The sequence below is a fragment of the Amblyraja radiata genome, chromosome 6 (assembly GCF_010909765.2).
Source record: "Amblyraja radiata isolate CabotCenter1 chromosome 6, sAmbRad1.1.pri, whole genome shotgun sequence".
Lineage (NCBI taxonomy): Eukaryota > Metazoa > Chordata > Chondrichthyes > Rajiformes > Rajidae > Amblyraja > Amblyraja radiata.
The window spans coordinates 48327710-48351232 of record NC_045961.1 but is presented as its reverse complement, the minus strand read 5'-3'; the positions used below and the strand labels follow the sequence as shown (position 1 = coordinate 48351232).

Genomic DNA, 23523 nt, shown 5'->3' with positions numbered 1-23523 from the left:
CTGGACCATAGTAACATATATGCGTACATATAGTTGTGAATGTTGCTCATTAAATAACTACAGTACTGATACTCCATAGTAAGAGCATAGATTTGCCGTTAAAATGAATTCTGTAATAACGTGTCAACGGTAGCAGTGACAATCGAACACTGTGGTTTTAATGTTTCATGTGTTCACAATTTAATTAATCCATCTTTATGGATTAAAACAGATAATAACATTGGGAATTAAAACACATTTGATTGCATTCCGTTATCAAACATAGTCAATATTCGCTCTGAAGACATTTCCAGGATAATAGGGTCAGGGAAGGGGGTGTGTGTGAATCAGTGCGGGGTGGATAAATGGCCGGTGGGGGGGGGGGGGGGGGGGGGGGGGGTTAGAAGGCAGTCGGTGCAGAATGGATGGATTGAGGCAGGTGAATTAGTACGTGTTGGTTGGAGTAGGTAAAATTGTGACGGGAGAGCACGGGGGATGTCAGTGGTGTTGAATGGGGGGGTTCAGTACGGGATGGATGGGGGTAGACAAAAGTGCTGGAGAAACTCAGCGGGTGAGGCAGCATCTATGGAGTGAAGGAAATAGGCAACGTTTTGGGTCGAGACCCTTCTTCAGACTGTTCCCCCATTCTTCTTGAATGGGAGGATCAGTACAGGGTGGAAGGGGGGGTGGAGATCAGCGCAGGATGAATTGGGGGGGGTTAGTACAGGGTGGATCGGATGGTCTCTGCAGGATGAATGGGAAATCACTACAGGATGAATGGGGGAAGGTGCAGGGTAAATGGAGGGTGGATCAGTATGGGATGAATGCGTGGATTAGTACAGGATGGATGGGGGAGAAGTGCAGGATGGATGGGAAAGGGGTAAGTACAGGGTGAATTGGGGAACCAGTGTAGGATGGATGGGGGGGAGGGGGGGGGGGTGGCAGGAGAATTAATGCGAGGTGGATAGGGTGATCAGCGCAGGATGAGTAGATTGCAGGGGGGGGGAGATGGGAAGGGGAGCGCAGGGGATGTCAGTGAGGACTGAATAGAGGCGGGAATGGGGATCGGTGCCGGATGTAGAGGAGGGGTCCCAGGATAAAGGGGGGGGGGGGTGGAGGGGGCGTACGAGAGAGAGAGAGAGAGAAGGGGGACGAGGTGGGGAGGAAGGAAGGTCAGCGCTCCTCGGACAACATCGCCCCGCTGCCTTGGCCGTTGGGATTTCCTCGCCATCGCCTCCCTCCTCCACCAGCCAACAGCAAGGTGCGGAGCCGAGCGGTGCAGCTAAAAGATCCTACAGCTATAGGATCTATGGTGCTGCTGCTTCAGAAGTGTCGCAGCGAATGACGGCTCCCGCACAGCAGCAGCAGCAGCCGCGACAGCAATCCCGCTAACGGCGAAGAAAGGAACGCAACGTTTTGTGTCAGCGGTGACTGCTGTATTGCGTCGGCAAGATAATGGGTGCGTGGTGAGGAAGTGTCGGAGCGAATGACGGCCCCGAACAGCGGCTCCATCTCCTCCCGCCCCCCCGCCCGCCCTGATAAGGGCCGCTGCTTGCAAACCTGCTAACGGCGCTTTCAAAACAAACCCTCCCACACGCCGAGGCCTCCCCCTCCCTCCCTCCTTCCGGCCTCGGCGTGCGGGAGGGTTTTTTTTAAAAGCGCTGTTAGCAGGTTTGCAAGCAGCGACCCTTATCAGGGCGGGCGGGGGGGCGGGAGGAGGAGGAGATGGAGCCGCTGTTCGGGGCCGTCATTCGCTCCGACACTTCCTCACCACGCACCCAGTATCTTGCCCACGCAATACAGCCGTCACCACTGACACAAAACGTTGCGTTCCTTTTCTCCAGAGATGCTGCCTGACACGCGGAGTTACTCCAGTTTTTTGTGTCTATCTTCGGTACAAACCAGTATCTGGTTGCCAAGCCGGGCAAAATGACTCGGTGTTTAGGTTGCCCGGCGGCGCTTTGAGTGGTCAATGGCACCTGGGCAACCGTTAATTTCGAGCCCTGCAACTATTAGTCGTGCACTCCACAAATCGGGCCTTTATGGAAGAGTGGCAAGAAGAAAGCCATTGTTGGAAAAAAAGTCATAAGAAGTCCCGTTTGCAGTTTGCCACAAGCCATGTGGGGGACACAGCAAACGTGGAGGAAGGTGCTCTGGTCAGATGAGACCAAAATTGAAGTTTTTGGCCTAAATGCAAAACGCTATGTGTGGCGGAAAACTAACACTGCACATCACCCTGAACACACCATCCCCACTGTGAAACATGGTGGTGGCAGCATCATGCTGTGGGGATGCTTTTCTTCAGCAGGGACAGGGAAGCTGGTCAGAGTTGATGGGAAGATGGATGGAGCCAAATACAGGGCAATCTTGGAAGAAAACCTGTTAGAGTCTGCAAAAGACTTGAGACTGGGGCGGAGGTTCACCTTCCAGCAGGACAACGACCCTAAACATACAACCAGAGCTACAATGGAATGGTTTAGATCAAAGCATATTCATGTGTTAGAATGGCCCAGTCAAAGTCCAGACCTAAATCCAATTGAGAATCTCTGGCAAGACTTGAAAATTGCTGTTCACAGACGCTCTCCATCCAATGACTGAGCTTGAGCTATTTTGCAAAGAAGAATGGGCAAACATTTCAGTCTCTAGATGTGCAAAGCTGGTAGAGACATACCCCAAAAGACTTGCAGCTGTAATTGCAGCGAAAGGTGGTTCTACAAATTATTGACTCAGGGGGGCTGAATACTTTTGCTCGCCACACTTTTCAGTTTTTTATTTGTAAAAATATTTGAGAACCATGTATCATTTTCCTTCCACTTCACAATTATGCACCACTTTGTGTTGGTCTATCACATAAAATCCTAATAAAATACATTTACGTTTGTGGTTGTAACGTGACAAAATGTGGAAAAGTATGAAAACTTTTGCAAGCCACTGTATCTCCTCAAAAACCAGAGGCCGATACGGGACAATTTTTACATATTTTAGTAGAGATTTTCCTTGTGAGTTTAGAAATCCACTCCTCTGTACATTTGGTACATTATTTTCCTGACTTTTTAATTAAAATTGTTGACCAATCTGACCTTTTTAAAATCTGACCGTTGCCCAGCTGCTGACAATTTTAACATCTTCTGGTAGAAATTTTCCTTGTGATTTCAAAAATCCAATCCTCTATACATTTGGTAAATTATTTCCCGAGATATTTACTAAAATTTATAACCAAACTGAAATTTAAAAAAAATATTTTCCAGCTGCTGACCTCACAATTCCTTTGCACCTAGCCCAACTGCCTCCTGGCCCCGCCCTGCTGACCTCCCAATGCCTTTGCAGCTGGCCTGCCTGCCTCCTGGACCCACCCCCCCCCCGCCTGTTGATTCCATTGTTTTTCATTTAATTGAATTTAATTATTTCTCACTTAACATCACTAATTCTTAACATTATCTTTTGATTTCAAAGACAGTTTAAAAAAAAAAAATTTGCTGTCTTCATTGACAGCTTAGATCGGACCCACTGTGTGTGTGTGTCTGGGGGGGGGGGGGGGGGGGTGGTGGGGTGGGGGGGGGGGTGGTTAGTGTGTGTGTGACGCGGCAGGCTCCTCCCCTGAATCCCACAGAGCTGCCGACAGCTTTCGTGCATGAGAAGCACACGCTTCATTTCTAGAACATTCTGAACGCGTGACGCACGTGTTAAACTAAGTTCTTTTGTCAGTCCAATTCAAGAAAACTTGATTCAAACCATTGCTGCTAAAATCAATTCTTTATTCTGACAGCGCTGGATAATTCTTTAAACCTGCCAAACAGAGCTAGAAACTGGGGCAGGTCGAAAGAACTACTGCTTTGGCACAAAGGTAACACATTATATAGGTATTAGACAATTATGGTACAGAAGGAGTGGCAAACTATTAACCAATCATTATGTTTTACCATACATTTAGCTTATTTGCATTAACCAATCAACTAAATCCTTTCCAGTGATTGACAACACGTACAGTCACATGATTTTCCCTCTTCTGGCCTTTTTACAACCCTTTTTCCCTCTGTGGTTTTCTTTAACCTCTTTGCTCAAAATCATTTTATTTCAATGAAGTAAAACCACAGAAATTTAAAACTAATTCTCAGAGACCACCTCTCAGAATATAAAATACACATCATACAGCAATCACACAATACATACACACAAAACATATATTTTCACTTTGGAAAAGAAAGTTATTTCTAAAACTTCAGATTTAAACAAAGTCTAATACTTATAATCCTAATTCAAACACAATACACTTCACAAATAATTTCCCTATTTCATAGTTAAAATACAGTTACATGGATTAAATATGAGTTTTGCCCCATTCTTACAAAGTGGTAAGGACTAAAGTTATTTCTACAATCCCCAACCACACAAAGGCCACTAATTGTCACACTTGATAATAAATTATAATTGCTTTTTCCCAAGCTCGGGTCTAGTTTCATTCTGAATTACAACCTCCTCCTTCTATCTATGGACGAAAGGAATGTAAGGCCTCCTCACTAATAGCATTCCACGCAACAAATGGAAGATTATCAAAACAGAGTTACTTTCTCAGTTTTCTATAAACATAAGAAACCACCCTTATACAAAGGTCACACAACCATCGCCTTATCTCTTATCTCAACATTTAAACAGCACAAACCAGATCACAGACTATTACCTAGCCTTGGTGCCCACGACCCCATATAGACAACCATAAATCCCCTTTATGACACACCCGAGCTCAAAGATGTGTCATAAAGAAAGGACACATGGTGCTTATGTCCTGAGAAGAAACCCATCAATAACCTATACTCTAAACACCAAACTAAACCAAATACAACTTCTGACAGCTTTATAGCTGCTCCAAAGCAAACAAAGCTATGCATATCCAGATCAACTTCTCCATATTATGATAAGCCATCTGTTCTCCTATGTGTGTGTGTGTTCTTTATTTCTTTGTGGGGCCATGTATTTCTGAAAACCTCAGATTCAAGTCCTTCTCTTGCAACTTCCTCTCCCCAACCCCCTGCCCTCCCCCACCCTCCCTCCCCTAAACCCCCTTTCCCCCTCCACCCCTCCCCTACCCCCTTCCCTCCACCCCCTTACCTCCATCTCCCCCTCCATTTCCACCACCTTTCCCCCTCCCTTCCCAACCCCTTCCCCCCCTCAGCCCCCCTTTCCCCTCTCTCTCCTCCCATCTGTTGCTCCCCTCCTCCCCTCCACCCCCCCCCTCCCTCTGTCTCTTGCCCTTCTGTCTCTGCCTCTCTCTCTGTTTCTCCCCATTCTCGCTCTGCCCTCGCTCTCTACCCACTCCCCCTCCCTCTCTAGACGCGCCTGCGAGTTGGGGGCTATGCGTCAGTGGATAGGGCGGTTATGGGGTAAAAGGAGCAAATTAATAATATTAATATCAGAATCAGAATCAGAATGCTTTATTGTCATTGCATGTGTCACATACAACGAGATTACTGTGTCTCTCCATTTAAAAGAACTTCAAACATTCACATACTCATACTTTTTACACTCCCTCCCTCCCCAAACCCATCCATGGATTCACATTTACATAAATTAACACTCTCTCCCACCCCCCCTCCTTCCCCATAACCCGCTCCCGAGACAGAGTTCAATATAATATCAAGGGGGGTGGTTAGTGTGTGTGACGCCGCATGCCGCCCAGCCCCCCCCCCCCTCACAAACGTGCGTTGGGGGAACAGACCCAACGGGTCTGCACTTGGTCTAGTATACTTATTAAAAGTCTGATCTTGTTTGTTTGTGTGTGTGTGTGTTTGTGTGTGTGTGTGTGTGTGTGTATGTGGTTGTCTTTACATCTTTGCGAAAAAACTATGCGGTAACGATAACATTTTTACATATTCCGGTTGACATTTTTCGACTTATTACTGATTAAAGTTTTAAAACATCAAAAGACTGAAATTAAAAACAACAGCTTCAAATGTTGACGTCACAATGGCTCAGCTAGCAGAGACCAGCCTGAATGAAGATTTCATCCTATATTTGACACGTTAGTCACGATTAAAGCTTTAAAATTGCCAACTTTCACGAGATTTTTACATCTTCTGATTCACATTTTTCCCCTCGAGGCCAAGAGCACTTTCACTGGATATTTTATGCTTTATATCTCGACTTATTACCAATTAATTACCTTGAATTTCGAGACGACCTGCTTCAAATGGTGATGTCTTTGAATTTCAAACCGACCAGCTTCAGATGATGACGTCACAATGGCTCACCTAGAAGGGGGAGGGCTAATTGCTATTGCGACACGCAGGGCAAGTGCAATTGGAATGTTTTTTAAAGATCACTGCTGAAGAAGGCAAGGGGAGTGCTGGAATAATACGTTCGGGAACGGCTTGAGTTAGAAGACCCTCCCGTGGGGGCTACGGGTAGGGAACAGGTGCATTGGGGAAGCAGACCCAATTGTTTAAAAAAAAGATTTTGAACTGAAAATAGTTCAGTTTGACCATTTTGCACTCCAGAGGCTGTTGACAAGTAGAAATCTCTGGTCTCCAAGCAGTTACCAACCTTGGTAAAATACGATCCATGAAACTTTGACAAAAGATCACTTTCAATGCCAAACGCTTTTCCTGCCTTTTGACAAAGTAGGCCAGCTTCGGCTCTTGTGCATATTAGAGAGTAGCAGTGCCACAAACAACGTAATGTGTTAAGTCTTCAGAAGGAATTAAGGCCATCCATTACTGCGTCTGGAATATGGCAGAAATTGTATCCCTAAAGTAGCAATGTTACAAAATTTTGAGATTTTAAAAATCAAGTCTAATTTATCCCATCAGATAAAGCATAAAAATAAGTTTAATTTGACACCTAATTCACTTTCATATCTCAAGTATTTAAAAAGTTATGGCCATTTTCATACTGGGAAATGAGCATCTTGTTCCCTATTGATTTTCTATGGACATAACAAAAAAGCTGTGATCGTGAACAGTCAAAAGCCCATAACTTTCTTAAAAATTAAGAGAACTGAATGAAATTTTCAGTTATCATAGATTGAAGCATTCTGAAACAAATATAAAATAATCTTACTTGGATGACCTGAAACTAAAGCATATAATTAGTTAGTTACCTAATTGTAGCTAATTTCAGACTTCAATTACTAGATCTAAACATCTATCCATTTCTTAATAAATGATTAACATTTTTAAATAGCCTAAATGTCCAAATAATATTCACAAATAATTCATAATAAAACATGATTTTTAAATCTCATTTACATTAATTTATAGGCCAAATGGAAGGAATTTAGTGTTTAATTGCTGTAAATAAATGCCCATTTAAATCAGCTTTCCAGTGGGTCCCTGTGGAACGCGCTGGTTTAGAACGTTCACATTGCGGTAGATTTGTGCCCCAAATGCCCAGAAAAATACTGCGCGATATAATGGGCCCAAATTGAGCTACTCGCAATATTAAACTTAGTATAAAGGGATCTTTAGAAGCCCTTTTTAATGTAAAAATATACAACCTAACTTCTGCTATTTGCTTCATGAGACCCTGCGGTTGCTGGCGGTCGCGGGTTTAGAGATTGATTTTTAAACTACTATAACTATTATTCAAGGCCTTTAAACCTAATAATAGCTTTTGCGATGGGGTCTTCCAGCGATTTTTCGTTAATAATTAACTAGGCTGAACATTTTCGATTGGAACAGCTTAGAGAAAATCGCGTTTTAAACCCGCCCCCTCTAAACAGCGCCAAAATCGCGCACACCCTCAGCAGCAGAACTTCAACGACGCTTCAGGTAGGCTTTGCAACATACCTACCTAAAGTCAGGATAAGTGTCCTTCAACTCACACAACTTGTAGTTTGCAGAACATGCAGAGGTACATTGCACTGGTACCTATTTTGTTTAAATTTATTTGCAATTAAAAAGACTGAACATTTATGCATAATTTTAATTTTGGGGGGGAATGAACAATTTTTGTCGACCATTGATGTTTAAAGATAGATACATGCACAAGTTTAGCAAGCTCCGTTTCTTTCTTTAAAAATCGTGGAAGGTTCCTAACAATACATGTGAAATCTGTCTAGATTTTAGTTTTGCTCGTTTGTTTATGTTTTATCAAATGGGGACTGCGGTGGCTTACTTTTGTTTGTGATAACTTGGGGTTAGTTTTTTAAGAGACCTTTTGTTACTGGCAAGCTGCTTTGGTAGCTCTAATTCTATTTCAGTTGTCCACATCTTTGAATAGCCTTTCGTGTTCACAGAGAAGTGTTGATTCATGAGACCTTTGCAGCTGTCTTTTGGTTGGATTTCCCATGATAGTAGGAAGCCAGCTGCTCGCAGCTTCCCTGCAGTTATCCTGGGGAAATCTAACTGCAGAACCGAATGGCAAGTTAGGCATGTGTGGACTTGGCAACTTTGTTCCATCCAATGGGTAGTTGAGAGAAAGAGGTGAGCTTCAGGTCATATCCATTCTTTGATGGAATTGAAAACTTACTTTTAATTTTTAGATTTTGATAGGAAGATTTGATTTTTGGTTTGGATCCAGCAAGTTATGGTTATGTACCAGCTAACAGCAACCACAGCCTGACCTTGCATTTTGGGTAGGTTTTATTGGTAATAGTGGCTGGAAGAATATTGAGTGTGAGTGACTTGCAGCTCACCAAAGTATGGCAGAATTAAAGGTTGTATGCTATGCACTAAAGTGCAGGTGTTAGTAATTTAGGGTGGCAAGTTGGCACTGTAATTTTTGTTTTGTTGCACACAAATTTTGCTGCATTGATGATAAATCGAGCAGTGGAGGATATTTAATGCATATTTTGAAATGACTTCTTGTACCAAAGCAGGCATCCAAGAAAAATTATTTTTTTAAATGACTATGTTCTAAATGGAATGTAATTATTTTTTAGATTTGATGAGACGCCAGGAGGAACTGAGGCGTTTAGAAGAAATGAGAAATCAAGAGCTGCATAAAAGAAAGCAGATAGAAATGAGGTATGTCCAGAATGTTTAAATGGCAGGGCCAGAACAATAACATTCTCTCTTGCTGCATCCTCCTCATTGCCCTCATTCTCCTCATTGCCTTCATCATCCTCATTTGCCTTATCTTCATCCTCTCCTCACTCCCATTCCCTGCTGCAGCAGCACCTACCCAGGTCATAGAGCAGCGCCAGGGCCTGCAACTCGGTCTGGTTCTCGTATTCAGCCCGGCCCTGGCTGTAGACTCCAGCCGTCAGCTCGGCTGCCGCATGGTCTCCAGTCCAGGCCCCGACTTAATCTCCGGGCAGGCCTTGACTTCATCTCCGGGCTCGTCCCTGACCGTAGCACGTCCTTGGGTCCACCGTTGGCTTATTTTTTGTCGCCGCTCATGCCCCCATTCCAAGCCCTGAGCTCAGCCCTCACTGCAGCTCCAGGCTCTGGTCCAGCCCAGGCCCAGTCGCCGGGCTCTGCCTGCGGCAGCAGCCTGCCCACCAGGCAGCGGGCAGGTGTCGACCCGAGGAATTGACTTGCGAGTGGATTGATTTTTTTGTGTTTTGAGCGCTTGACTGCCCCTCCAGCGCGGAGTGTCCTGTTCTGACATCAGTCGATTTTTGGTTGTTTGGTGCACTTGAGTGCCCCTCCCGCGCAGAGTGTCCCATCGTGCCTTGGAAGTTGATTGTGACGTTAGTCGGAATTTTTTTTCTTCTAAATGAGAACGTTGAAAACTTTAATATTTTGAAGCTGTTTAGTAATTTGTAAAATAAAGGTTGAAATGCGACGGGAAGATATGTATCCTGTTAGCTGAGAAAATGTGAAGGCTGTGGCCAAGCGTTTGGAAGAAGATACTAATTAAGGAGATTAAAAGAAAGCCAACACAATCCTGGCTCACACAGACATTTAGAATGTTAAGAACAAAGGGAAGAGTCTTAGTATAATAGAGATATCTATTTATCTATCTATCTATCTATCTATCTATCTATCTATCTATCTATCTATCTATCTATCTATCTATCTATCTATCTATCTATCTATCTATCTATTTATCTATCTATCTATCAAAACTATCTATCTATCTATCTATCTATCTATCTATCTATCTATCTAACTATCTAACTATCTAACTATCTAACTATCTAACTATCTATCTAACTATCTATCTATTAAAACTCTGTGTGTGTGTGTGTGTTTATTTGTGGGTGTCAGATTTGGCCTTTGATTCCTTGGTCCGCCAAAACCACACGCGAAAACTCAGAGATTCACTTTTACATTCACTAATGCACTCCTCAAAACATTTGGACATTTTTATGTACACATTTTTTAATAAAATCCTCCCCCCCCCCACATTTTATGTACACATTTTTTAATAAAATCCTCCCCCCCCCCCCCCACTCATTTTAAAATCTAAACGGGACTAGCTAGCTGCTGACGTCGCAATCCCACATGCCGACCAATCCAAGCCACTTCTCTCTCTCTCTCTCTTCATTTGGCAGCCCGTCTCACCTCCAATTCCCCTCCCCCCCGGCTCTGTCATGCTGGCGGAAGGCACAGATCGGCTGCTCCCCCCGCCCCCCCCACCCCTCAGACTAACCCTCTCCCTCTCTACCCCCATCAGCTTCTCCCTCTCTACTCTCACCCTCTCTCTACCTCTCCCTCTCCCTCTCTAGCCACGCATGCGCAGTTGGGGGCTATGCGTGAGTGGATAGGGCGGGGGATGGGGTAAATGGAGCAAATTAATAATATTCATATAATATCAAGGGGGGGGGGGGTTAGTGTTTGTGTGGGCGGGTGGTTAGTGTGTGTGTGTGTGACGCAGCAGGACCCCCACCCCCAGTAACCCGCAACCGCGCTTTGAGGGGACGGTACCCAACGGGCCCCCCTTGGTCTAGTATATATATATATGTAGATTGATTGTATATCAGTTATACCAGGTAATCAGACTAGTACAAGCTAAAGTACCTTGTGAAACCTTATACAAAGTCGTAGTTCGGTGCTGAGATGGGGTTGTGCAGTATGGTTCAAGAGACTTGGATTATCTCCCAATCAATCCTATCTATGCTACTCATGATCTTATGTACTTCAAACATATTTGCTTTAAATTGTAATTAAGTTGCATTTTTCAAAACTTGTGAAATGTAGTCTACAGTCAACTTTAGCTTGTGTACTGAACAATTATTGATATACAGCGTTGATATTAACACAGGCAATTGTAATGTTTAAAAAAAAGAAAAGCTAACTGTGTTGGTTCCAGTCGGCTGTTTCGCTTTGGCATCCTCATTTTTAAAAGTTGTTTTTGACTTTTTTTCCCCCAGGCATGAAGAGGAACGTAGGCGACGAGAGGAGGAAATGATGCGTCAGGAGGAATTACGAAGGCAACAAGAAGGATATAAGTACATGGATAATGTAAGTCAGAAAAATTGTGATTTGGGTGGTTAGAAAAATCGTTAAATTGTCAAATCTTCAAAGTTTTGATTTGGTAAACAGTGGAAACAGTTTCTCTCTTTTAAATTTTGTATCTTTCTCTCCCCAACTTGTTTCTTTGCAGTTATTGTTAATATTTATACAATTGTTTTTCTAAAGTAATTTTCTGCAACATGAGATTTCGGCAATGACATGATCGCGCTTCTAAGAAATGTCTGTGCACAGAAATACATTGCTTTATTCTCCGAATCCACTTCCTCACCCGTGGAACACTAACCTGAATTGTTAACTATTGAGATCTTTTCAGGGTTTAATTTGACTTGCAGGTATCCACTTGCAGTTCTAATATATATCCATTTTCTTTGTTTTGAATTTGATTTTTGGAGTACGACTACTCAATTCATTATACATCACCTGTTTGCAGTTTTTGTCTTGCAAATTTGTTCAAACTATGGTGTTAAACTATGGTTACTATGGTGCTAAATTTCCATAAATATGCACATGCCATACCTGCCAAATAGTCCGATTTTATCGTAGTTGTTCCGATTTTAAAATTAAAGTATGAAAAATCGGATCAGTACGATTTTGAAATGAGGGGGAAAAAATGGCCAATTAACCGCTGTCTCTAAGGGGGTTGCGTCCAATTACCAACCAACTTCCCTTAAAATTCCCGACCAATCAACCGTTTCTCCAAGGGCATTGTGTCCAATCACATAATGTGCTGGTCACATGGCGGGCAATCAGCCGCTGTCTCCGAGGGGCGTTGCGGCCAATCACCGACCAGCTTCCCTTACTGAAGCAGAAGATGGCTGCAGTAATCACCTTTTCTCTGCTGGTTGCACACAGTGCTAGGCAAAGAGACATTTCTGGTAACATTCTTTGTAAAGATTTTTTTAGCTGTATGTAGTCATTTATATCATGAAATATTTTTCTTTTGGGGGTTATTTTACTGGTTGTGTGTTAGAAAAATTCTAAGCTTCTGTTATGTAAACTACCAGCAGAAAGCTTGGGAATCACTTTCAATTTATTGAAAAGAGAGAGAGATGCAAGAAAGCAGCTATGACATATAATACACCATAAACTGTATTACAAATACACAATAAACAAGTTATGCATTCTTGTACTCTTACATTTATATGACCACACATAAAAAACAACATTTTCTGCAAAATGGCACCGCGTAAAAATATTGATTTTTGTCAGCAAAATACTGATTTTCAGGTACTAGAATACTGAAATGCTCTGACAAAACTTGGCAGCTCTGCATATATCACGATATCGGCAAACTACTGAAAAAAGCCTTAAAATCCAGGAGCTAAGGCGGGCCCCTGGACCCCACCCGTAATGGGCGAGCGCCTTCGGCATTGTAGATGCCAGTGTGTTTTCTTATCAGCAAAGACACAACTAAAGGTAGCAAGGATGGCAGATTACAATGTTCAATACAAATATGTTTTGGATAACAAAGCTATTCGAGTTGTGCCTTGATTTTTTCTGTTTGGCTTTGGGATATCAGAGTATTTTGATGGGACTACCCTTATTTCCTTTATTTCATTGCACCTGGAAGTATTGCTGTTGGAACAGTATTTATTATTTTGTTTCTAAATGTTTAAATTCTACTTCCATTGTGAAAGGTTTGATGGCAAATATCTCAATTAACTTAAGTGGAGTTTATTTCTGTTCCAAAGAATATATGCAGGCATTTTGCTGCAACTTGATTAAAGAAAATATACTCACAATCAGAAAAGATGCATCACCAAATTTGATCTGTGGTGCAGTGGTTACACAAGGTAAATTGTAAGCTAAGTAGTATTCAGAAGACATGATATGCTTGATGGGGAAAGATAAGCAGCATGAACTAGGAGCAGGGAATGAGTTGGGGTTGCTTTCTTTGTGTTTTTGGCAGCATTAAGGGTTCCTAGGTCCAGAATAGCTGGATACTACTTTTGCCATTCTCAGCTTATTAAGTTTGGTTGATATTTTCCGATCTTAAAGAAGAAATTCAGCGTAACCCATTTCCCTTTTGATACTTAAATGCCGGTCATGAACCAGAATCCTGTGGATTTGTGCAGTGTTACTTGATACAAATTTTAACGATGTTACATTTGAAATATGATACAGATCATACAACATGGCATTGAGGTTTCAAGTGTAAAGAGTCTTCCCCTTTTACAAACGTTGGGAATGTAGAATTGGTAGTTTACACAGAAGCAGTGAAACCATTGAACAATTTAAATACTTGATCTTTTTATCCCTGTGCTGACAAGTGATAAATTGGATCAACCGACCTTTAATGTGCGTAATAAAGTGTGGCTTTTGAGTTGGGGCCCCAGAACGCGCATGGGAAAATTGTTGTTATTCGTTAAGTTTATCAAGAGAAATTAGGAGTTACAGGGTGCGACCTGAATAGTTTTCAGTGTGAAAAGCCTGCTGATTTGAGTGACAGCTTGTTAAATTATCAGCATTCTCCCGCCCTCTGTTCTGGGAGTATTGTGCCCTCTTGGAGTGGGGAAATATAGTAAGGATTCATGCTTCCATGTGGTGGATTTTTTATTTGTACAATCTATGACCAGGTTCATGAAGATGTCTAGTGTCATATAACATCAAATAAATCTTGTGTAAATGCTTTTCAGCTAAAGACTATACTCTAGGTCTTTGACAATGGATAATCTCTGGCTAGAACAACAGTGAATTGTTAATACAATGCATGCTATTTTCAACTTGAAATTCTATGTTTTTTGTGAGGATTAACGCAGTTTCTCTACTATTGTGAGAATGTGCCTGAGAAGCTATGTCATGAGTCACAAAGCTCTTAATTCCAGGTCAAAAAATGGACTTGATCAGTGCTGGCTGGCCCAAAGTTTATATTCGTTCCTGGAAGACCTTGTGTTTGGGAATTACTGTCAGGATGACAATAAATCTGGGATAATGTGCAGTGCCAACACTGGTCGTCAGCCACGGTGCACAGGAGCTTTTGACTGTTTGTTCTCCGCTCTTTGTTGCAGGTATTAATCATATCTGTGAAGACTGCTAAACAAAGTTAAAATTGGAAATGTGTAAACTATTGCACAGGTCAGATACTACAGATGTTGGATAACCAAAATAAAATCTGAAAATTCTTGAAGTTGTAGGTTACTCTTCCATCTCTCCTGTGTTCAGCCTGAACCTGTCATGGTTCTTGTCATTGTCTTGGAGTAAAACATATCAATGTTGACAGAATAAAACAATGCAGTACTTTAAAACATTTATTAATATTTCTGAAATGCCTCAAATAAAATTATGTACGGACTTGCACAAAATATGGCAATTGTTGTATGAAATCAAATTATGATATAAAGGAACCAAGCTGTGCACCAATATGTTCTTTGGCACATTAGCCTATAACTTGGATTCACACGTGACCTGCACAAAGTCAGAGAAAGAATCAATCTATCGACAATGCCCTTGCTTTCCTTATCTGTCCTCCCTTTATAATGTAACAATAACATCCATGACAATTTTATTAACATAATCTCTGTTGGTAGTAACTTCATTCTGTTGGTATGCTGCAAGACTAAACTATCAAGTATAAAAGTATTGTGTTTAGCCATTGACCCAACAAAAAATGCTGCTTTCATTTTTTTTTGGAGGGGGGGTGATTGTGCTTTCTCTATTCTGAGAGTTGATAATTCTGAAGTTTGTAAGACTTTGAAACTGCAGCAGATACAATAACACTATTATTTCTGTTGAATTGTAATTTTTATGTTGCATTGCCACTTTCATCAGAACTGGAATGTTGGAGATACAAAGTTCATTCTTAAGAAATGGAGATGGGAAAGAAGAGGCGAGTGGAATGGACATTATCTTTTTGATTGCTGAAATGTAAGGGGATGATGCAAAGATGAAGGAACGATGAAAATCAACAGCAGAGTTGATATTTGTTTTCCCTAGATACATTTCCTTTTTAAGAGCAGTATCCAAGAAAAATCTCTTTACAAGAGAATGTTGGTGGATGTGATCTGGTTTGTCATTTGTTCAAGGAAAAAGAAGGCTCTTTGGCCTTATGGGGTGGAAGTGTGGAGGGATGGAATATCCAAGATAAAAATCAGTGATTGAGACCAAGAGTCTGGAAGTGAACATAGGTGTGAACAAGGGGAGAAAATCTGTATTGGACAAGTCGGCGTTCAAAATCTAGTCTTGCACAAAATTGATTTTAAATTGCTTCTACCATCTTTATTTATGTCAAAGCTGAATTGATTAATTTTGAAACCATAAGAAGCAGTTTTTTAAAATCTAATAGTAATTAAAACTGCTAAATTATCCTGCTCTTTACCATTTGGCTGGAAAAGAACAGGAAAGAAGATCATTGCTGTCTTTCCAATGTAATTGTGACATTGGTGTTCTGTAAAATGCATGCTGTAACAATGTTCACATTTAAAGCAATGAGCTCATGTTTCAAATCAGTGGATCACTTGTGCCAATTACAGAAGATTTTAGTAATGTAAATATACAACTGAAGGCAGCCACAGTTGCATCATATTTCTATTTTAATGGTTGGGCAAGAATACTGCATACGGATGATCCAATTAGCCAGGGTTTCACCTATGCAATAGCCATGAACAATACCTGACTATTCTTAATGATCTGAATTAAATATCTATGGCAGATGATACTGCATGCAATCACTTGCCTGTGGGACCAGTGGAAGTTCCAGTGCAGAAAAGACCAGTATTGTTAAACAAAAGATTAGTCTTGGATGCCATCCCCTATATCTCTTGTTTCCTTTTCCCCTGACTCTCAGAAAGGTCTCGACCCGAAACGTCACCTATTCCTTTTCTCAAGAGATGCTCTCTGACCCGCTGAGTTACTCCAGCTTTTTGTGTCTATCCCAGCAAGTAATCCTGGTCTTTCAAAGTGAATTTACAGTGCATGCTTCTTCTTAATTTATTTTAATCTTGATTTGTTATTTTTTCCACTCATGTAAATGGTTTCCATAAAGCAATCTAAGGTTATCAGAGTACTGGTGAGTACATGTGAACTATGTTAAATGTCTTGCATATATGTAAGAAATATACCTTTTGTAAAGATTTAATTGTCTTGGCATTGAAGTTGGTTGTTCTTTTAGTTTTGCTTAATACTGGCATCTTTGGTGTTCTTTATCAACTATGATTTTGATTATACCATACTATAATCCTACATTTTTTAAACTGTTTATTATAATTTTACAGATCCGGTTGCTAGCAGAATGTTTCTGAACTTCATTCACATGATCAGCCATTCGTCAAAGAAAATTAACACAATCTTTGTGCCCACAGCATTGTACAGCTTTTAACCAAAACTGCTTTTCATTTGAATTCCTGCACATAATATTGCACTGCTCATTTTAGTGTAATGGTGTTAAATTGGCAAAATATCCACACTTTCCCCTGGTAGACAGCCCTGTTCAAAATAAGTTCTATAAAAAATCGCAATAAATACCAAGTTGCTGGAAATTGTAATCTGTTAATTTTTATTTTACAAACCCAATCTAAATAGCACTGTTTTGAACTGTATTTGGTTAAGGGATTTTGTTTCCGAGCTGATGAAAATGCAGTCAGTTGGCAATAGTGGAAATGTACCTTCCCTCCCTTTGTTGTGAAATACTTGTGTACTTCAACTATTTATATTTCTTGAGTAATGTTTACTTGAAATTCACATCAAGTTCTATAATATGATGTAAATAACAAAAATGTAATGCCTGAAAATCAAAAGGTGAAACGTCATAGACATTTATGGTGAAAGCCCATACGGCTGATTAAGTCCTTGTACATCACAATTTTGGAACTGGATAACAAATTGAGATCTGATTTGAAGGGCTATTGCTGTAACATGGAATCCTGATGATCCTGAATGTATTGAAGTTAACTAGATATCTCTTCTGACTTCAGCTATCAATTTTTTAATATTCGTGTGCATTTTTGTTCGGATCACTTTGTTAAGGGGCTGTCCCATTTGAGCGAGTTTAGAAGAGTTTGAAAAAATGACATGTTGATGACCTCCTTCGACTATGTAGAAGTCCTCCTTCAACCTCCTTCGACTATGTTGAAGACCAGCTTCGACTAGCTACTACGACTAACTTCGGGAAAATTGGACACCAAATAGTGGAGAGTGAAGACGACCTCCTTCGATTTCCTTCGACTATGATGAAGACTATCTACGACTACCTTCGACTACCCTTGATTACCTACGACTAACATGCCGACCTACTACGACTAAACCTACGAGTAAAAAAAGTACCGATTTTTTTCCATGGCGACCTTTTTTTACTCGCGGGCATTTTTTAATATATTGAAAAAACCGCCGCGACCTAACTGAGGCCTCGAGTACGCGGAGACCACTCTCGAGCATGAAGGAGAGTTAAGAAGACCTCCTAAGACCTCGTGTCGACCATGCTGCGAGTTTGAGTCGAGGCAAACTCGCCAGAACTCGCGGATTAGGTCTCCCAAGTGGGACATGCCATTTACTTTGTGTCTGTGTGATTTTTAAAATTCGGCCTTGTGATATGTTGGGTCTATAGTTAGGGTCTATAGTTGAAGGAAAAAAATTAAGAATGTTTAATATTTTTAAGGATCACTTTTAATTTGGGTATTATACAAATACCCATAATAATAATAATGGGCATTGTGGATTTATGGCATGCTGATAGATCATAAAAACAAATGACTGGATACAGACATTAACTTTAAAATCTGTAAACTAAATAAGCAACAAGCCTGAATTTTATGTGCTGTACGAGTGAATCGTTTGACAATGATGTGGAGTGATTTCAATTTATAATACTGCAGATGCTTGTTTACCGAGGAAAGACACAATGCTGGCATAACTCGGTGGGTCAGGCAGCATCCCAGGAGAACAGGGATAGGTGATGTCCCTAAACATCCCCTAGCCATGTTCTCCGGGAATGGTGACTGATCTGCAGAGTTACTTCTGCATTCTGTTTTTCACATTTCATTGATACATCTCAGAATTTGCTGAAGATCAAAGTTGTTATTGCTGTTCAAATCCTATTGTATATTGTGTTACGGGTAGCAGGAAACTATTTTTAGAAGATGAGTTATAGTGAAAGTGATTGTAGTAAATGCAAGTGATTGTCTAATTTGAAGCAACAAAGGAATATAATACAAAACACAAAGTGGAGGAACTCAAAGTTGGATTCAAATAAAATGCAGCATTTTTAAAAGAGTTGAAGGGTAAGTACACATATCAATTCTAAATGTGGTGGATTGTTGCTGGAAATCCTGAAATAAAAACAATGGTAGAAATACTCAAGTTGGGGGACATTTGGGGGTGACTGGAACAGTTGATATTTTAGGCCGTGGGCCGAGCATCGAAAACGTGTCTAGAATTTAACTTTCATGACCCATGTCTGGTATCTACTTGAAATTTGGCACAGATTTAGATAAAATATAATTAAGAAGGAATTTATAACTCGTCAGTTCCAAAAAATGAACACTAATTAATTAAGATGATTAGAAAATTAGAAAAATTAAAGAAAGAAAAAGTAACAGCGCCCTCTTGTGCTCAATGCTCATATTACTCTATGGGAAGCCTAATTCTGTGCTGCGGTTTATTTAAACCACATTATTATACCATAATATGACTGGAGTTATAATTATATAAAAATAATATGAATATAATTGTGAGTCTGACTGGAGGTGTATGTTAAGTGAGACTGCCGCAGAGGTCCCCGGCTTCACCGGCTCCTGAACCCGCCTAATTAATGGGTCAGGGCAGTTCCTGTGCGTTCCCCCCTTTACTGAACCCCACTGACTGCCAGTGTGCAGAGTGGAGGTCACGGCCGTAGGGGGACTGGGGCAGTACCAGGCTGGGGGACAGACCTGTAAGGCATCTTCCAGTCGCTTTAAATGGAAAACGAGTGAGACTGCCGCAGAGGTCCCGGGTTTCACCGGCTCCTGAATCCGCCTAATTAATGGGTCAGGGCAGATCCTGTGCGTTCCCTAACCCTAACCCTCCGCAGTCGCAGCTACAGAAGGCACGATGTACAAGGCCCCCCCCCCCCCCCGTCGTCGAGATGATCTAAACACACTCCGCGGCTCCGTTCCCGAATCGGTCGCTTCTTACCGTGGCTGCATAGACCCTGCGGTCGGAGCACTTCTTCTCAACAAATGATCGTACGCTGCTCCGCGATTAGATTTTAAAGAAGACTCTTCTTTGACTTCAAAAAGCTGACATTAGTGACAACTTTTAATTTAATTTGTTCAGGAAAGACAAAGTTCAAGTCCTCAACTTAAGCCTCAAAATCTCATATCTCACATTATAAGAGGTTGAAATTTAATTAATTAAAGTTCATGCATGTTAATTTTCATAAATTCTGACTTTAGATCTTATCTTCCAGTTCCAGTTACTTCACAATGTTTCACTGGTCCCACAACTTGGCCGTCCTGTTTGTATTGCAGCACCTTAGCAGCGACTTTGCTTTCCAGATTTTCTTCTACTTCTATCCACGTAGCTGCGCATTCTTCAGACTTCTTAATGCTTTTCTCACTAAATTCAATGTGAGTTACGACGCCATGTATTGCACAGAAGACCAAAGAATCTTCATCGGAATCTCCAGTAACACTAGCATCAGTAGAAATACTCTTCGCCATGATGTGGGCTCCCTGCCTAACTAGCCTGAAACAAAGCGAGTGATTGGTCAATTGGCGTCCGACTCAATTTCAAACGTGCTTTGATTGGACGATTACTACTTGGAAAATTTGAGGTTTTTCTCATATTTTAAAAATATGTGCAGGTTTTGTTCTTGACAGGTATGATTTCTATAATATTTTTACACAATACGTTATAAATACAGGTAGATACGTGATTTGGGTCACGAAATGAAACGAAAAAGCACCTCGACCCAAAGTCTATTTTAGGTCGATAACCTTCTAAAGATCATCAGTAAGACATGTTACCTTTTCTTTCAGCTGCCTTAACTATTGAGTATTTTTAATATTTTCTGTATTTGTTTCCATTAGCATTTGTTGTTCATCAGCAGTGATTAATGTAAGGCTGCTTTTATTCTGTTAATTACATTAGAGAATACAGTTTATTCACATGAGGCTGGTCATTGTGTGCTTGTTATGGTTTTGAGAATGAAAATGAAATCAAACATTTTAAATTTCTTGGAATCTGTTTTAATGGAATTATACTTGGAGTCACTGAAGTTTTGAAACTGAAGTTTTTTGGGGGGAGGTATTGATCAATTTTGTGCTGCTGGAGTAATCTCATTGAGTGATATTTAAATAACCTCAAGTCCTTTAAAATGTGTTACTAACAATGAAGGGAAATTAAACTTTGATTATTTTGACAAGCTAACAATTGATCTGTTTTACAATGTTAACTGAATATTGAATTCCACTGCAGAAACAATTCTGGAATCCATTTGATTGCATGCCTATATGTAGTAATTGCAACAGCACTGTGGATCAGTACGTACTGCAAAGACACATCTATGTTCCCAAATGTTTCACTTCTGCCTTTCCCAGAAAGCAAAACTTTTTAAAAACCAAAAGTAATCAAAGTACTGCAATCAGGACCAAATTGTATCCTTTGATCCTGGTGCAATTTAAACTCGCTCCACCCAAAAAACTGAGTTCTCTCAAATGTTCTTGTTTAAAATTCATACATTAACAGTGGAAATGATTGTGTTCATATTTAAATTTATGACCATAAAGAACATTACTGAACCTTTTTTTTACAGGATCATTGTATTATGTATTGTTTACTTGATGGATTGGGTTTGAAATGCTAGTTATAAGGTGAAAACTAAATACAGATTTTAAGTTTTGTACATTTTCTATCATGTTAGATCATTATTTCTTTTTGGTACTTGTGTTTTAATCAATAATCCAGATGTTACTGGCAGCAGTGTGCCATCCTGGCTCAGCACTGAACTGCCTAGTAATCTCTTGCGTGCCTTGTGTTAACTTCCCTGGAGTATCCTCTGGACTGACATTATTTGCGTGGCTCCGTGTAGAACAGTGTATTCCAGATGGCGTCATTTTGAATGACTGTCAGAATAACCTCTTCCCATAACACTAAACAGAGCTGCCAAGTAGTACGGATTTTCCGTATTTGGTACGGAAATGCGATAAGAATGCGGATGTACGGATTTACTTTATAAAATACGGATTTTTTTTAAATCGGCCCGACTTCCTGTTTCATCTTGCTGCTTAATAAATGCAAGGATATAAAAAGTCATACTATAACTCTAAAAATTATAGCAGATTAAATCTATTAGTATTTTAAATTTCAAGATCTGGATGATCTTTTTGGTAAGCTTTGATCTGCCTGCCCCACTACCGGTTTAAACAGCGCTGTCAGTTTAGTGCGTGGGAATTTAAACGAACAGCGCTATGGGTTCTAATTATAGCACTACCAGCTGGAGCGCTATTGCCTTTACACATAGCGCTATGGGTTTTCCACATAGCGCTATGGGTCACAGACTGTTCGGGGTAGGAGAGGGAGAAGGAGAGAGGGAGGGAGGGAATAAGAGAGAGAGGAAGAAAAAAAGGAAGGAGAGAGTTAGGGAAAAGGGGAGGGAGGGAGGGAAAGAGAGCGAGGGAGGGAGAGGGAGGCTTCCAAAATGGCTTCTACATCATCATCTGGTGTTAAAAGCAGGAAGCAGCCGTTCAAACAGAAGTATACAAAGAGATGGCAATGAATGCACTGTCAAGTAAGGGTGCGTAGAAGACATGTCAATTGGTAGCAAGGTTATGCATTCTTGTACTCTTACATGGGTATGACCGCACATAAAAAACATTTTTTTTCAGCAAAATGGCACCGCGTAAAAATACTGATTTCCTCAGCAAAATACTGATTTTCAGGTACTAGAATACTGAAATGCTCTGACAAAACTTGGCAACTGACTAAAGGGTTGTTTATATAAATACTCCAGGTGGTTAAGACTTGCCCTATGGCTTGGAATGCCGATATACTTAATCATTTTTAAGAAGCACAAATTAAAAAATGCAAGTAATTCCTAACTTCTAATTTATTTGACATTTACAATGATCCGTTGCAGCAATTTCTTTGCAATGAAGTGAATGGGATTATGCTATATGACCGTGCACACCCATTCAATAAGATTATGCCTAATGTGTCTTTTTTGTTTGACATGAACTCTATTTTACTGCTTAGTTTCCATGACTCTTGATTCCGTATGCCAAAATGATAACATAACATAACATGGTACAGGTTCTGCCGGAAAGATTTGCAGCAAACATTTAAACTCAATCATTGGATTCGATTGGAGGCACAGTCATCATAGAAACTGTAGAAAATTTCTATCAGGAAGTTTAGGGATTGTGAGTTCACACTTTAGAGTGCTGGAGCCCAGACCTTTACAACAGGTGCAATGATCTGTTATTTCTCTCCAGGTTGCAACTACTTTCCCTTTATAACTTCTAGGAATTTGAACGGGATATTTGCACATAACTGTTTTAAATGATGCAAAGGCACAGGTGAGAGAGAGAGAGAAAGAGTGTGTGTGTGTGCGCGAGAGAGACAATGGTCTTCTACTAAATGGCATATTGAAGGAAATTTACCTGAACAGCAACCACAAATAAATGGTCTCTAATTGTACTTTTTAAATACTCAAAAGGGAATGTACAACCATTGTTCGGCTTATGACAGATTCTGGTTTGAAAATAAAATTGTGCTTGGGTATATTTTTTGGAAAGATTTTGCTCACTTCAGTTTTAAGATTTGTCCTTTTGGATATATCTTCTGAGGAATACCATAACTTGGATCTTTTGTGTATTTTACCGCAAGGATTGATTTAAAAATGATTATAGTTGGGGAACATTACAAACACTGTTTTGTGTGAAACATTATGTTGAATATATTAAAAATATAGCTCATGGATTTATTTTTCTCGGCGATTGCCAAAATACAGGCTAATCTCATTTGTAATATCTTTTATACATACATATTTCATAAATATACTATATAACTCTGCAAGTTCATTCAATTGGGTTATGCCTAATGTGGCTTAATCATATTGATACCTGGAAAATTTCTGCCATAATCGGATTTTTGTTAATGGGTTCTATAAGTTAAGAATAAGCAGGCTTGTGTGAATGTTTTTTTTTGTTTCATTCTTCTGCCAACAGCCTGTAATATGTCAACATTGTAAAACCTGTGTTGCAAGTAGCTGCATTAA

The 23523-nt window shown here is 40.4% G+C and overlaps 1 protein-coding gene across 5 annotated transcripts in view; it reads left to right on the top strand.

Annotated features, from left to right (window-relative positions):
• pspc1 (paraspeckle component 1) overlaps window positions 1-23523 on the top strand; it is a 143607-nt gene that overhangs the window by 47192 nt on the left and 72892 nt on the right. For all 5 annotated transcript variants that reach the window (XR_004412345.1, XR_004412346.1, XR_004412348.1 and 2 more), the window contains exons 5-6: window positions 8855-8939; window positions 11234-11324. Coding sequence is in view for 1 of the 5 variants with exons in the window: in XM_033022725.1 (XP_032878616.1) it covers window positions 8855-8939; window positions 11234-11324 (176 nt within the window). In the remaining 4 variants the exon portion in view is untranslated. The remainder of the gene's footprint in view (window positions 1-8854; window positions 8940-11233; window positions 11325-23523) is intronic.